We start from the raw sequence: 16939 nt of genomic DNA on the forward strand, positions 1-16939 counted from the left end.
AAAATGGTGGTTTTGTCACAAGCATTAGTGCTAGAAATTTTTCAAATGTTGCATTAGACGAGAGCCATGAGATGCTGATAAACCGTGATACAAAAGGAGTCATTACTGGACCTAACAAATTTGAAATTGAGGATCTTGTCTTATTCTTACCCTATAGAGCTAAACTAATCAAGCAAGTGAAAGACCAGGTCCTTACCAAATCCAATGATAGAACACAAGCTGGTCTGAGTCCTTCTATCATTGAACAGGAGAGACAGAATGTTATCTATTACGCCAGCAGAATTGTTGAGGCTAACATTTTCTCTGTTCCTGTACAAAACAGATGTCTCAATCAACCCTTTACAGGAGTTTCTATTTCGAACATTCAAAAGGAAGATTTACTGAAGTTCAGGGAAGTTGGTAGGGTGTCATTTGACACTTTTATCAAGTTTCGTATTTTGAGTATCCCAAGCACAAAAGCACCTCAAAGGCGAAAGTCTTTAAGAACTTTTTCAGAACCCAAAATGACAAAGTCTAGTATTTCTAAATCTGAAAAGGACAAAAAGTTAGTCTTAGAATGTTATCGTAGAGTTGTTTCTTGGTCCCAGAATCAAAATAAGCCCCTATCTGAAATTGCCCACCTGTTAGATTTGCCCCAGCTAGGTCAGTTTCTGGAGCTGCCTCGTGCTTTATGTGATGCTGATGGTGTCCCTCATAAGGGGACTAAGTCAGCCACAACTTCTTTTTTCCAGTCTAGGTACCCTAGTGCTTTCACTAAAATGTACCCAGTTGGCTTTTCCCCCCAGTGCTCTGTTTTGGAGGGCATGTTTTTGATCAACACAGCTCCCTTGGGTCAGCATAGAACTTTTCTTGATTATTCAAATTTTCTGTTTCAAAAATGGGTTATGCCTTTACTCCTGTCGGGTTGTTATGAAGTCCATATAGTATTTGATGACCCAAACAGAAATGGCCTTAGTCCAAAAGATATTGAAAGAAACAGAAGAGACACTGTTTTGGAAAGCGACAATTTGGCATCAATTGATTCTATCTCTGATATTATACGCACCCCAAAAGACTGGAGAAAATTCATTTCCTCGCGTCCAAATAAACGTCTATTATGTTCTTATTTGTGTTCCTCTTTACTCACAGTATGTAAACCTTTTTTGAGGCAGCAACAGAAAGTTTTTACAGCTGGCGCATTTACTGAGGATGAAAGAGACATGTGTTATGTTTCTACTGTAGATAGCATTTCCCCATATCCAGACTGTAGGTCCAATCAGGAGGAGAGTGACACTCGTGTTTGGCTGCATGCTGCTTCAAGCAGTTACAAAAACATATTGATTTATTCACCTGATACGGACACGTATCATGTGGGCCTTCCATTTGTGAGGCATACAGATAAAAGAATTGTCATTTTACAAAAAGCTGAACCAGGAAATTGGCAATGTCTGGATGTGAATGAGTTGCTATCCTGTTTTGACAAGGACCCTGATCTTTCCTCCATTTCTAGAAATCTACTACCCCATATAATACAGTCACTGTTTATCAGCACAGGGTGTGATTATGTTTCCTTTTTTGTTGGCCTTGGGAAAGTATCATTTATGAAAACTTTCTTTCAGTATGCAGAATTCATTTCTAGTGGAAACTCTGCGCAAACTTGTGGCTCTCTTTCCTGTGCAGAAAAAGACACAGGTTTCTTGGCTTTTGTTCGTTTAGTTGGTAGTACTTACTTTCAAAAACACCGTTCCGCTTTTCTTAAGTTCTCGTCTCCTGCCCAACTTTTCAGAGAAACACAGGGTGATAACAGTTTGAAGCATCATGAAAATTGGTTGCAAACAATTAGGGGTGCCATCTTTGAAAGAATAGAGTTTGAAGACAATAGTTTACCTTCCTTTCAGTCCCTTTGGTTCCATTGGTTACGTTCTTGTTGGGTTTATCTCACCTGGGCTCAGGCTTTAGAACAAGACTTTTCCTCTGTATTATTAGATAGTTATGGTTGGGTGATAGATAATGGTGATTTAAAGATTGTTTGGGATTCAAAGGGAAACATTGAAAAAAGTCAGAAAACTGTTGGAATCTTGACTAAAGGATGTAGATGTAAAAGTGGTTGTTCAAGTAAAAGGTGCAAGTGCCTGAAGAAAGGGCAAGTATGTGGTCCAGGTTGCAGATGTTTGGATTGTTTAAACTTACTGAACACAGATCAACATCAGGAAATTCAGGATGACCCAGAAACAGAGTTTTCAGATAGTGATGATCAGGACATTGACCCTACAGATGACATTTATGCATACATTGGTAACCTGTCCGAATTGCAGGATATTTCAGATTCAGAATTCTCTGATGTTGATTGGACATAAACAGATAGGGACATTCATTATCAAAATTAAATGTAATAGAAGTAATTGAATAACATATATCTATAAACTTAAACCACCAATATATTCAGTTAATACCTAATAGTGATATAATCAGCCAAAATTATATTATAATAAAAAAAGGTGAATTCGATTAAAATGTATCATTCATATGATTGTTATGATTATAAGACTTGGGTGTGTCATGATTTTGTCACTTTGTAGGATTGCCCGCTACATGTAATGAAGGAGTAAAAAATGTACCAGTAATAACTATTTTTCTTATTCTACCTTTTTGCAGGTAAAAAAAATCAACAACTGCAGGACCACCACCTTCCAGCTGGAAAATGTGAAAGATGATAAAAGATACAACTTGTTTGTAGATCTTAGTGCAAAACAAAATACATATTACCATCCGTATATAGTGAGTAATTGTACCTTTCCGTATCAAGTATTTGTCAATCGGAATATTTGATTTGTATATTACTGCACCTGTAGAATACGTTTAACTAAGTATATGTAATGTCACAGAGTATCCCAACAATAAGAAAGTATTATCATGATATTGAAACACCTGTGCTTGAAGATTTCATTGTATGTGCAAGGTTTTTTAAAAAAAGTTGTCTTGAAGCAAACATCATGGCTCTTGGCTTATTTTTGTTCAAGTAAAGAATAGGAGCATAGGGAGTGTAACCAACAAGTCTGTAAGAGAGAGTGATTGCCGGGGCATTTGTTTTGATTATTAAGACATAGGTGTGTCATGATAAGAGATAAACATTAAGACCTGGGTATACATGATTGACAGCCACTCGAGGAGCCAACTTGATCATAGCAGTTATCGTTGCTAAGGATGACCCTTTAAAAAGCGCGTGGCGAGATGAAATTTCATCGGACAGTTTGACAGCATATTGCTACATCCGGCAGCATATTGCTACATCATCGGAAGATCGTCCTCTGTGTCCAAGATGGCGGTAGGTATCATACGGGAATTTCCTTCGCTCTCAGTATAATCCACTTTGCAATTATTTCGAGTCTGGTTAGGTTTGCAATTTCATGTCTACTGGGGTCACTTTTTTGGTACTTTTATGGCTAAAACAGTACCTTACTGTTTACAGTCCGATAGCATGCCATCAATCAAATTGCTTCCACGGCGTGTTTCAATTCTTGTAAACCGCGACAAATTGCTTCCATGGCGTGTTTCATTTCTTGAAAACCGCGACAGTGACTTAGTCCAAGTTAAAACCAAAACTCTTCAATCACACTAAGACCATGTTTCCTTGTTATGGTTGTAAAAGTTTGAATTATAACATTCTCGGTATGATTGAGTTGGATCGGTGAGGAACTTTGTAAGTTGTATACAGTATTGCAAAAAATCCCTGTTACCGTTATTTCCCGCCAACTCATCACGTGTTGTCTGGTTGCAGTGCATGCGCATTAGTGTAAACAAAGCTCTATAATGACGGCTTCACTAATTTGTAACAATATCTTGCTTAAGTGCATAAGGTTACAGTGAAAGACAAAAAGTCAGACAGGCATGTATGCATGTAGTACTTGATTCTACAACACTGCAGTGCACATTGTAATAGTTATTCATACTATAGTGGTAAAAAGGCTGATTGTTGTGTTGCAAGAAATTCCTGCGGCAATAATAAAAAATTATTATTAAATACAATCATTTAGCTTACATTGATTTATCAAGCCCTTTGTGGATCAAGATGGCATTACATATTTTTAAAAGAAGATGACAATATAAAAGCTATTAATAGCTAATTTAGTAGTAGTAGTCGGTAGTAGTATTTTGTCTGAAGGATTTGATGAGATTATTGAGGTTTGGTTTGGTAATTTGGATAGGCATGTAGGTTTCCAAGTTTGTGTAACGTTATACTGAGGTGACATATTTCAATTTATGTTCAACTTATCTATTAAATTTGTTACAGGCTTTATCAACTACACAGGAGTTGTGAGTATGCTTGGAAATAAAATTCACTCTGTTTTGGTTTTAGCTGTCATTGGTTCATCTGTGTTATCTTTTTCTTCCAAGTTGTCCTCTATTGTAGCAATTAAGCAGTTAGTCAGTTATTGTTTCACGTAACGGTCCCCATATACCTGCCGAGTTTCTTGATGGCTATGGTAGTATACTAAAAAAACGTATTAACTGGATTGATTGTGGGCTGGGAAATTGTTTTTGGAAAACGAGCCTTAATGAGTACAAGTTTGCATGATGATGTGTGCAATTGACTGTCCAGGCCAGCACATTACATCTATGAAGAAGTGATTAAAGTGGACAGAGACGTTGTGTTCATGACTGGCTACGATGCGTTCTGCCAAGACCTAAAGAAGAATGCATGTGCGTTCCTAAACGGAAATGGGGGAACGATGTTTGTAGGCGTCCTTGACAATGGTAAGGAGATTACTATTGTTCACATCAACACCATGCATTGTAAGGATACAGTTACATGTATGCTCATGAACAATTTTACAAATCAGAATAATCAATTATCTAGAAAGATTAAAATGCTTTTTCTTCTGCCTGCCTATGACCCCTTCCGTTTTAACCGCGAAATATCAATATTTTTAAAAAAACACTAAAAAGACTCCATTAAATCCCTTATTGATAATGTACCAGAATTAAGCCTGTTTGTTAGACAACCACATTACACGCAATAGGGTTGATCTTAAGGTAGCTGTCCGTGATATCTGTACTCAGTAATTAATGTACTTTCCCTCTATGTAGGTACTGTAAAGGGCGTTGGCCTGACTTCCTCACAAGAGGACGATTTGTCAAGGTCAGCACACGACACCATTGCAGACTTCCTACCGGACGTCCCCCCAAGCTGGATCAAGTAAGTAAGCTTACGTGTTTAGTTTTCACTGGTTTAGATATTTTGTACATGTAGTTGTTAGTAATTCGTGTTATTGTCATACATGATGCAATCGTCGTGCAATAAACTTTGATTTGACTTGACTATAATTCTTGCTTCCCTGACTACAGTGTCCGGTTTGTCCCCATCATGAATCTTGAACTGAAGGTGGTCGAGGTACACGTAAAGGCTGGTCCCATCCAAGAGCTATACGAAACTGGTGACCACAAGGTAGATTATTAAGTTGTAGCTTCCCATTTTTTGTATAATAATTTTTGACATCTTATAAAAATTTAAAAAAACTTAAAACTTATAAAAATGATGAAACTTATAAAAAATGTTTGTTGAATTGAAAATGTCAGATTTTGAAATAAGAAAATAACATGGGCTCCCAAGCAGTAACAAATTTGAAAGCTGGAGACAGTCATGAGTGGTATAGCTGTTGACAATTTACCACAGTGACTAATAAGTGAAACAACAAGTGACCTCATGTATTTACAGAAAGTACAGCCCCACAGTATAAAAAAAATAACTATTCTACATGTACCCTACCTGTCCTGTAGGTGTTCATGAGAAAACACGGCAAGGCAGAGGAGCTCAACCCTCTGCAGATTGCCGAGGAGGTAGTAGAGAGGTACAAGATGGTAGGTATAGAAACAACTAAGGAACATCGTAGACACTCTTTCCTATGCAGGAAAGATGCTTGTTTCTTTGATTTGTTCCTTTGTTTTGTAATGCTTACTTCCTAAAACAGAATTATTGACAATTATACAATTATACAAAACAGTTGTATTAATGTTAATACTTGTCATGATTTTCTCAATTTGCATGTGTAATACATGTAATGACTATACTTTTTATCTTGCAGACGATCCGGCAATCTGCAGAGTGTTGACCTCACCGGTTCCTCTACAAAATGATGGAATAAATGGAAATCACAGCGTTGTCAATTTATTTACTTCCTACCAAATAAATCTTGCTGTTGTAACTGAATCAAAAACCGCGCTGTAAAATGATATCCAAAATGTATCCAAAATAGCTTTTCAGTATAATAAAAGGATGTGTACTTCTAGATTCGCTTGTGTAATCTGCATGATTGGCTAACCATTTGTGGGGACATGCATGGGGGCATGAGTAAGAGACATTCTTTGGGGATTTGTCAACGCCTAGAGCTAGAGAGAAGAATACCTGTAGGTATAGATGGCTAATTTGAACCTACATGTATTAGTAACAATCCAGTAAACAAGGGATACATCTACATATTGAAGTTGGTTTCAATGCCTAAACTAAAGTCAAATTCTTCTCATTTTGAAGATCTACGAGACACCTTGAACATGCACACACATCCATAAATTTATATTTGATAGAAATTAGGATGGCCTTACCCGTATTTACGTACAAGCATCCATACTATTCATGCAGGCCGCAACTTCGTACCAGTAGTGCATACAGCGGTAAAATCCATAGTGGAAAAAAGTGACTTGTTCTTGTAGCCATGTAATTCTACGGTCGGGAAAACGGTTGGACTTATTATTTTCCCCACCAATCACGACTCAATATTTGATGTGTTCTTTACCAATAGTTTCCTGATCACATGATCTACTGGTTCTATTAGTGGTTATAATGCGTTTTTTAAATTTCAGGTCGCTACAACTTACAAGCCCCGACAGTATAAAGTTTCTGAGCGAACACCTCTTATTCAGTTCTGATAGAGCAGCATGCAATATCAGTGGTCGGGAAGATGAGAAAAAATTGAACGTGTGAATAACATAAGAAACAAAAGCGATAAATAAACACAAAAGGAGTTTTACAGGCTCCACATGTCACTGGAAAAACAGGAGAAATTGGCTACTGAATAGACAGGTAACACACAGAGTATAGAGCCAGCCAAAGCACTAACGGCGCCAATTCATTTCTTAACTACTATGGTGTGTTATCTGTTCATTTGGCCAAATTCTACGTTTTTTTGCAGCGACAAGTGGAACTTTGTAGGATCTAGAGTTTGCAACGTACTCTAGATTTTTGTAGTTTGGCCGTAGACCGACCATTAATTAGATATCCGCGGTAACCGGATCGGAAAGGCGCGCGCTCCCTAGAACAGTCATAGCTCGCCCGAAGGACGTGTTCTATTGAGATGAAAATTCCGCCTTGTCTAGTGACATGGCCTCAGATAATTTCGGGGGAAACCCTTTACGCCCTCAAAATCGATTAAAAGACAAATACCACCAGAAAGTATGAGATTCGCGCTTTCTGTCGCAATATATTTCGTGTTGGTTTGAAATCTGCGTCAAGGTGAAAACGGGCGGTGTATTTGCACCAAAAATGCCTGATTTCAGGCCATATTTTTGATCGGGTAAAGAAAACATCTTGGCTCAAAAATCAATGGGAGCAAACTAGCAAGCTTAAATAATGCACGCAAGTTGAAATAAGGGAGATTCATGGTTGCGTAACTCAGCGACAAGCTTTTTTGTGAGGGGTGTTGACGCCCTGAGCCATGGAACGGACTACTTTCTCTCGCGGAAGGAAAAGAGAAACGCATAGAACTCTCGACGTGGCTTTGCGGCTGGATGGCAACATAGTCAAGACCCCAAACCTTCAGGACATGTTCTTACAGGGCAAGTTTCAGAAGAAGCCCTTTATCCTTGGCACTACCACTGATGAGGGCTTTCTTCTTGTCTACCAATCATGGTACCCAAGAAACATAACTAAAAGCCAGTATGAACAGATCATTCAGGCAGTCTATCGAGGGAAAGCACAATTAGTCCTCAAAGAGTACCCCCCTGCAATGTCAGGTTCTGAAAACCCAACTCTGTCACGTACCGCCACAGATTTCATTTATGCTTGTCCTGCACGGAGGGTGATCCGATCTGCCACTCACTTTGACCTGTCAGATGTGTGGCTGTACCATTTTGACCAAATCACGGAGTCCAAGGGTGTGAACCTGTGGGGGTCTGACTTTGAGTGTTACAATCGCGCCTGTCACGGCTCCGACGTCCCGTATCTCTTCCAAACCCTGAAGCTAGCCGGACTGAACGTGACTGATGGAGAACAGAGCACAGCCGACTCCATGGCTTACTACTTTGGAAACTTCCTCCACACCGGAGATCCCAACAACTCAGGATGGCGAGTTTCCTCCCAGCACCAGGCCCATCCACAACAGTCTGGTGATGTCATCAACTGGCCAAAGTACAACAAGCTCAACAACTACGTCAACATGAAGTTCACAGCACCAACTAACCAACTGGAACAAGGATACCTAGCTGAGAAGTGTGATTTCTGGGACAAGAACTTTCCATGAACAATGACACAACTTAAAAAAATATGTCTTTGAATACAGATGACTTGAGTACAGTTGTATATTAAAAAAAATATTTCTTATCAATCACAGCAGAGTACTGTATTTAATTTCTACTTTGTACTCTTCCCAATGAAACCACTAAAAGTTTGATATCAGTCTTAGAGAATGGTTTCCTCGGCAAGTGCAAATAAACCTGAATAACATTAATTTTTGGCCTTGAATAACATACTGAGAGACATGTCTTTATTTATCTTACGCTTTACCATCGCAAGTGAAGAAGTGCCACTCATGTATATCCAAGCTACAAATGAATATTGTCATCTAAGCACACGTACAACTTTGGACACTAAGGAAAAACAACCCTCGTTCATAACAGCAAACAAGGCTGTTATCTTATTTGCAGTGATTAATCAGTGAAACTGGGTCAGTAAACTTTTGGGCAATGATTGACACTTCAACCAACACTTGTGGAGCTTTGAAGCAAGACCTGCAGAGACTCACCAGGTGCTGTTTTAATGTTCACAGTGAGCTAGGAGTTACAATGATGAGGATCCAGATCTAGTCCATATATACTGTCATCTCTATATCTTCCCTTTCCTCACTCGGACCAAGTATTACATGTACTTGTAGAAAATTTCCAAGTATATTATACATGATACTCTCCAGTCACCCTGTGTGATGTCTCTCCTACTTACAATTTGAATGCATTAAAAGCACAGAACTTTACTTTTGACAATCTATGGTAATTCTTAGGGAGTTTTATTATCATTGTGATTATTCAGTCAAATTCCATGGGCGGCCGTGTACCCAGCAGGATATAATAAACATGGTGAGCTGATAAAACTTTACCCAATGAACAAAGGCTGGATAACAGTCAACAGGAGATAAGCTAGTGGAACACGTGCTGAAGAGTGACCTTTGGTTGATCAGGCAACAGAATTTATTCTATATAGTCTGCTGTGATCAGTCCACCATGGCATCTGTAGTGTCCACACACCTCTCTCTTCTCCTGCTCTTTATGATGAAGAATGCTGCCAGCATTAATGCTACAGATGGACCCATAGCAAAAACTCAGTTTGGTCCAGTCAAAGGGATCTATGCTGATGAAGCAGCTATCTTCTTTGGGCTGCCCTTTGGCATGCCACCAGTAGGAGAAATGCGCTGGAAACCACCACAGCCGTTCCACACTAGCTGGGCACCCAGCACTTATGATGCAACCTTTCCTAGGCCAGGCTGCTACCAGGTGAGCCTAAACTATTATGGACAAAGCTTGGACAATCGGATACTCATTACTGCCCGTTAACACATGGATCTATTAAGCTGTGACCTATTTTATAGGACCCAAGTCTCAAATCTTAATTCACTTCAGCCAGAATAACGTTAGGCAGACTATTATCATCTGTTCCACACCTAGCTACCTACAATATGGCACTAAAGAAAAACAATCATGGACGAAGATCTACATGCATGTCTATATTCATGGCATTGTTACAAAATAGTGGTTCAAACAATGTTAGCACTCAATCTAAAACATCTGCCAGATAAAAATCAAGAGGTCATCAGCTAAGGCAGCTCTATCTGTGAGCTAGATTATCTTCAATATTATCTCATGAAAAGATCCATCGGCTTTATGTTTGTTTGGTTTCATTGTACAGGATGACTGTGGAGCAGCACCAGATCCAGACATCAAACAGGCCTGTCCACAAGATGGAAAGTTCAGCGAAGACTGTCTGCACCTCAACATCTTCACCCCCCTCCCCTTTAACCCAATGGAAAAGTTACCTGTTGTTATCTGGTTTCCTGGAGAACAATACGTCTATGGCTCAGCAAATAGCTTCCTCTTTGATGGGAGATTCCTAGCTAGTAAGACACATGCTATTGTAGTCACCACTAACTACAGACTTGGGGCTCTGGGATGTCTGGTAGCTGGGGAGGGTGATGGAGCGGCTAAAGGGAACTATGGAACACTGGATCAGATAACTGCCATGCAATGGGTCCAGAGTAACATTAGAAGCTTTGGTGGAGACAAAGACCAGGTGACCATCATGGGGCAAAGTTCAGGTGCAGATTCTGTGGCTCTCCACCTTATGGGAGATGACACAGAAAACTTGTTCCAAAGGGCTGTCATGATGAGTGTACCTTTCCACTTCCCGCATAAAACACAGAACCAAGCTGCAAAGCTGGGACAGTCCTTTGCAAGATATCTAAACTGTACATCTGGTGACATGGCATGTATGCGTAATGCCTCACCACAACATATCATTGATGTACAATGGAAAGCCATGGCTGTAGACCCATTCCAGCTTGCAGAAAAGTATGTTAAGTGGGCTCCTATTGTAGATGGTAAGATCCTAACTTCTCAAGATGATCTTGACATATTCCTCCAGGGAAAGTTTCAAAAGAAGCCTTTTATTATAGGCAGCACCACTGATGATGCATTTCCATTGATTTATGAAGCATGGCAGAAAAACATGACAAAAGAGCAGTACCAGCAAGTTTTGGACACGATTCTCATGGGAAAAGCATCCGAGGTGCTGAAAGAGTACCCACCCGCTCTTACTGGAGATGAGCGCCCGACTTTGGCCAATCTTGCCACGGACATGTTTTACACCTGTCCAACCCGCACAGCCATCCGTTCAGCCATCACACATGGCACAACAGACGTCTGGCTCTACCACTTCGATCACGTCGTGAAGGGAAAGGACTTGTGGCCTCACCAAGACCAGGTGTGCTATGAGAAGGTTTGCCATGGGTCTGATCTTCCCTTCCTTCTACAAACATTGCCGCTATTTGGACCTAAGATGACAGACTTGGAACAGAGCATGGCTGATGACATGGCCCTCTACTTTGGGAACTTCATCCACACTGGTGATCCAAATGGTCAACCACACCAAGCTTCCATCCACCAACCCGATCACTTTCATGGCTCTCCCAGGCCAAGTAGCATCTATTGGCCAAAGTACAGCAAGGAAGGGGGCTACATGAACATGAAATTCACAACATCTGGTACACAACTGGAACAGGGCTACAGGAGCCAAAAGTGTGACTTCTGGGATACAATTAGCAGTTAAACTTTTCCTGTAACCTGCAGTTTCTAAAGACTGAGGTGACATAGTAATCAATCATGTAATAAAAAGTGTTGCTCACCATTGGAGGGATGTGCTCTGATGGACTGGTCAGCTCGTTATGGCCTGATGATGACTGCTGTGACGTCGGGCTAAAGGAAAACACAACGATCAGAACTCTGACTCTCTCTTACATATTTGATAGGTACATTTGATTGATAGATGTCTTTTTGACAACAGAGTAATGATAGCCAGACACTAGACATGTTTTCTTTTATAGCATTCACCAGACAAAAGACAACAGTAAGCTGTATTGCTTGGGAAGTCATGAGCTTGTAATGAAAATACTGGTATTGACAATTAGATATAAGTATCTACATCTGGCAATGTACAAACTGACTTTCTTAAAACAGATTGAATACTAAAGAGCCAGAGTCATTACTACAACAAACAATACGAAATGAAGTAGATTGTGTGTTTCAGAGGAATATAGTTACAAGAATTAAAATGGATGAGTTCTCACATTGCCTCTGCCTGACTTTCTGTTCTGAAAGCTAGCTGGTCCATGGTGTCAGCAAAAGCCTGCAAGTGGTGGAAACAATAGAGAGTCACATCCCCAAATCAGTACATACATGTAGATGTATGGAAAGGTGTACAGAGCAATTGAACATAACCTAATACAACTTACCGACAACATGTCTTCACAAAGCTTGGACACTTTCATCCGTGTGTCTGCCCTTCTGAAAATCTGAAAGACATTGGAGATCAGAGAGGACAGTTAACTCGATATACACCAATGATTCCATGTCACCAATAAGGAGTGGTCCTGCTCTGCTTTTACTCATTTTACTTAATTAGGCCACAGCAAGTAAATTTTATGGATGACATCCTCTGCAGACTGCAAAAATAATGAGATAGGGCCAAAAAAAAACAAGATGGGTAAAAAAAACAAGATGGCAAATTTTCAAAATAGACGTTGTAACAAGACATAAAGAGACAAAATATGGCATCAAAGCCAACAAGGCATTCATTCCTATATTTAAGAAGTGCACCAGTGTAGTTAAAGTGACACAAGTGTGGTAGACTGGTATCATTAACCATGTTGGCAACTACACTCATAGCTTCCATAGCTGTGCCACTTTTACAACTATCTATCAAGTTGCACCTCTGCAACTACAGTCAATGCTACAGAGTCTCTAGTGTCAATTCTACATTCAATGGTTAGGTTACAACACAACCTTTACCCATTTTCGTCTATCCGGCCTTCCCTGAAGAAGAAAAAAAATCTTGTTTTTTTTTTCTGAAAAAAGGGGAAAATTAATGAGCGCGCGGATGTCATCCATAAAATTTACTTGCTGTGGCCTTATTTATTTATCTGTCCAGTTTTACCACATTGGTGAAAGGATTGACAGGTGACTATCACCTTTGCAAGACTAAGGGAGAGATATACTTGTTTAAGGGTGCTTAAAGTGACATATTGCAAAAATTGTAAAAGCATAAATGATGGCAGTTCTGACCTCTGACTCCTCAGCCCTGCTCTGCACCACCTCCTTCAGGTGTTGGATCAGTTCTGTGATGATGTTCTCAAATAACAAGGGCTGCAGTAGTGGAGGAACATACAGATATAAAAACAAAGAAAGTTGACATGCATGTATCAAAAACACTCAGTCTGAAGTTTTTTTTGGGGGGATTGGGAAGGGGTTACAATTTACAAAAGTGCAAAATTTGATGAAACCATAAAAATCAACTGTACATCACTCAGGTACCATGACAGCCCTTCATATCATCACAAAGCAGTCAGACAGTACATTTGTACCTTGTAGTTACACATAGAGCACTGTAGAGTAGTTAAAAACTGTTACCATCATTCTTGACACCCCATGAAGACTTACCAGTGCGGTGATGCCACCCCTATCATCTCTCTCCACAGTCCAAGTCTCCCTGTCATTAAGGGCCTTCACATCTTTGGGAAGATCAGGCAGTGTTAGTCTTAATGTCCAGAAAGGTCCAACGTACAAATCGCATGTAAAATGTATGTGCCAGAGACATTAGAAAATTACAGCAAGTTTTCACCTTGGGTGGAGATTACTTTTTTTTTACCATTAAAACTTTCTCAAATGAACTTCACTAGAAGAATTTTCATTCATGCTATGACAATCTTTAATTGTATGTATCCTATCTGGACTGACAAGGTGTAAATGTTTTAACAACAACAAAGCGCATGTTTCTGTACCTTCAGTGGCCTGTTGCAGTAGTGTTGTTACACAGTGGACTCTGGTATCCTGGGCCACATCTCTCACATCATGAGTAGTCTCATCAGGCAGGTTCATACCAGACAGGGTGCTGTTGCATGATCTAACAAGAAATCATAAATATCATACTCAGTAATATATTTTTACTGGTTCACTGTGGATTTCTTGTTTTATTCATTTAATATCATGTATTTCTCTGATTTTTTTCTTGTGTAATTTTCCCCTGGTTCCAACAATGCATAAGACATGCATATAAGCAGGAAATGAGATAAACATTTTCTGGGACCTTTGACCTAACTTCCTCCCACATGTCCCCCATATGCCTAGCAGGTGGAAACCAGCCTTTGGCATAACCATTTTGACCTTCAAGTCCCTTCCAATTTCTGTCCATCTTCAGTGACACCATTTTTCTGTCATTGTGCTATACTCAAAGAACTATTGACACACCAACGAGAACACACACAGACACTGAAAACAATACCTCCATAGAGGTGTAGTCTAACAGTGAGTCTAACCTCTCCTTGGTGCTGATCAGCCGTCACATAGACCCAACTTACCAAACATTGATTCTGACTTCTCTAACTCTGGTCTTGTCAATGCTCATTAGAAACTTGATAACATTCATATCAAACATATGAAGAAGAGGAACAATCATTGATACTGTTTCAATAATATTACATGTAACAGCTCAAGAAAAACCTGTTATGAGAAACTTGGAAAAACATGTGCACAACTTCTGCTTTCTCAGTCTTACCTTATTGTTCTGACAAACTGTGGCAGCCAGTGGGCCATGTTGTCATACTTCCCCTCTGGCCACACCCCATATTTCGCCCTCTGCTCTTTTGGTAGTGAAGACAAAGTTTCGGGGAGGAACGCCGCTCGCAACAGCTTACTGTAGACTGACATCACTTCTTCCACCATTTTCTGAAATAGAATAGAACACATACAACATCCACTGATCCTCAATATGGGAAAATAAGATATTTGGGAACCAGAAAAGATCTAAGATGCTTTTCTTAGACATCATTTTCAGCCCTCTCACCTTGAACTTTGACTCCTTCTCTTGGTTTGCTACATCAGTTTTCTCTGCAGCCTGAGGGATAGATGAAAACAGAACTGTAAATCCTGAAATTTTTGCATTGGTTTTTGCAGAGACCATGAATATACATGTATGCTCTGTCTTGCATAGTTATTATGACCGTCTCCATTATGAATAGTTCCTCCCTCCATCTACAATAAAAGTAAGACAACATGCACTATAAAATCAATTTGCCTACCTCTCCTACCAGTATAGCAAATCTCTACTGCACTATAGTATATCTCTACTGCAAACGTAAGACTTTAAATATGTTGATTCAATGGAAGATAATAAACATAGGTCGTATTATTCGAACTCAAAGACAGATGAAGCAATTACTTCATTCAGGAGACTTCCAGTAGAGTATCCCTCCCAAAGCTTCCAGAGGTCCGGGAAGTTCTCAAGAAGGACGTCTGTCAGATCGTCCACAAACTGCACCCTCTGGGGTGTCTTGAATTTCCAGCCTGCCTGGTCTGGAGACTGGGTAGAACCGAAGCTGGGCATCCTCTTCACACTGGAGTGTCCTGATGGGAGATGAAGAGATATTAGGAACCTTTGTAAGCAAAGAAGCATCGGGACTAAATTGATACAGACAATAACATCTTTGCCGGTCTGAATGGGTATTCTTTTTTAAACTACAAAAATGAAGCCCATTTGTTAACTTATACTGCAGGACAAGTGTGGAAGCACTGATACACCATTTGTATCGAATTCAAGTCATTACAGACTCACACAGTTACATGCAATATATCTATTGAGCCACCCTAAACATGTTTTTTTTTTGACAATCCAACTCAAGTGAGGGAAAGGTACCTATTAAAGTGTATAAAAATCCTGGAACTGTACACTAACATTTACTGTAACTCTTGCCACTTAGTTATAATCTTATATTGCCTTGCATTTGCAGTTTTCCATTGATATTATGTGTACTACATTGCTAAAAATAGAGCATTTACCTGGAGTGAAGACAGATCCTGGTGTCCCCACACTTGGCCTGTACTTCAGGGGTGTGTGTGATGAGGGGGTGTCACCTTCTGAACCTGCCACTGACGGGATGGTCTGGGCTGGGGACAACAAGCCAGGAAAGGAAAGTTAACAACAAAGCATCTTCAACAATGAGTCAATCATTTCTCTTGTAAGATGTGTTAAAGGACCTTTCTTCCTGCCCACTAGAAATTATCTCTTGACGTTAACATTCCATTATCAAGACAATGAGAGCCAACAGCACATTCTGAGATCTGAGGAGTGAACAGACAGAGGAGACTAAAAGCAATGCATGAACTGGTAATGACAAATACATGTAGCTTGTGAATAACACAAACCTTGCTTTATGTGCTCCTCCTTGCAGCTGAACAGTAACTGCAGCAGCCACTTCTGCTGGTTGACCAGACAGTCCCAGGCAGGGTCACCAGGTTCTCCCAGGTCCATCAGGTATCTGTGCATGGCAAACATTAGCATTACATTACAATAGGAAACAAAAAGGATTTAAAAAGCACATGCACAGCGCCCCAGGCCCGACTCTAGTTGTGACATGTAAAAGATTAGCATTGTCTTTTTATTAGAGGGGGACATAAAGCCGTCAGCCATGTATATGAGGGAGGTTATGCCTAAAGCTCCCTCACATACAGGGCTGCCAAACTTCTTCATGAAAAAGAACCCACCACACTTATCAAGAAGAGTTGGGGTGATCGAGTGGGCTTGGCCAAAAATGTGAGTTGTAATGAATCTGCATTATTATTACACTTACCACCATTAGCTACTTCAAATTAGTATCAGTTGAGGATTACTGCTTTATCACACTACAAAAGAAATAAGCCCCCCTTTCAGTAACAAGTCATTTCAAACTCCCAAGCAACATAGACAGAGACTATCACTGTTGAGTATTACCTGATGAGTTTGCTCTGCTCATCCAGACTAGAGGGAAGCTGCATCAGCTTTTCTGTCAGCTGACCTCGGAATGTCTCAATCTGCTTCTCCACCTCCAGATACACTGCAGGGGGAATTCAATTACATATACACTGTTAATGTAACTAGCAATTAGGCATGTTAAAG

General features: G+C 39.9%; 2 protein-coding genes across 4 annotated transcripts in view; one reads left to right on the top strand and one right to left on the bottom strand.

Annotated features, from left to right (window-relative positions):
* The window catches only part of LOC118417188 (cAMP-regulated D2 protein-like), a 23335-nt gene extending 11724 nt beyond the window's left edge, over window positions 1-11611 (top strand). The window contains exons 1-2 of one of the 2 annotated variants that reach the window (XM_035822637.1): window positions 9432-9735; window positions 10148-11605. In XM_035822637.1, the coding sequence (XP_035678530.1) occupies window positions 9466-9735; window positions 10148-11563 (1686 nt within the window). In that variant the 5' untranslated portion in view covers window positions 9432-9465 and the 3' untranslated portion in view covers window positions 11564-11605. Of the gene's footprint in view, window positions 1-9431; window positions 9736-10147 lie in introns of those variants that run through there. The other variant, XM_035822636.1, reaches the window with a different exon arrangement.
* LOC118417187 (exocyst complex component 2-like) overlaps window positions 1-16939 on the bottom strand; it is a 62981-nt gene that overhangs the window by 40305 nt on the left and 5737 nt on the right. For both annotated transcript variants that reach the window (XM_035822633.1, XM_035822635.1), the window contains 12 exons: window positions 16775-16877; window positions 16210-16322; window positions 15844-15951; window positions 15227-15411; window positions 14852-14902; window positions 14564-14733; window positions 13791-13912; window positions 13450-13520; window positions 13075-13155; window positions 12246-12305; window positions 12081-12139; window positions 11640-11709 (listed from right to left, as the gene is read on the bottom strand). In XM_035822633.1, coding sequence (XP_035678526.1) covers window positions 11640-11709; window positions 12081-12139; window positions 12246-12305; window positions 13075-13155; window positions 13450-13520; window positions 13791-13912; window positions 14564-14733; window positions 14852-14902; window positions 15227-15411; window positions 15844-15951; window positions 16210-16322; window positions 16775-16877 — 1193 coding nt within the window. The remainder of the gene's footprint in view (window positions 1-11639; window positions 11710-12080; window positions 12140-12245; window positions 12306-13074; window positions 13156-13449; window positions 13521-13790; window positions 13913-14563; window positions 14734-14851; window positions 14903-15226; window positions 15412-15843; window positions 15952-16209; window positions 16323-16774; window positions 16878-16939) is intronic.

Source organism: Branchiostoma floridae, chromosome 6 (genome assembly GCF_000003815.2).
Source record: "Branchiostoma floridae strain S238N-H82 chromosome 6, Bfl_VNyyK, whole genome shotgun sequence".
NCBI classification, from domain to species: domain Eukaryota; kingdom Metazoa; phylum Chordata; class Leptocardii; order Amphioxiformes; family Branchiostomatidae; genus Branchiostoma; species Branchiostoma floridae.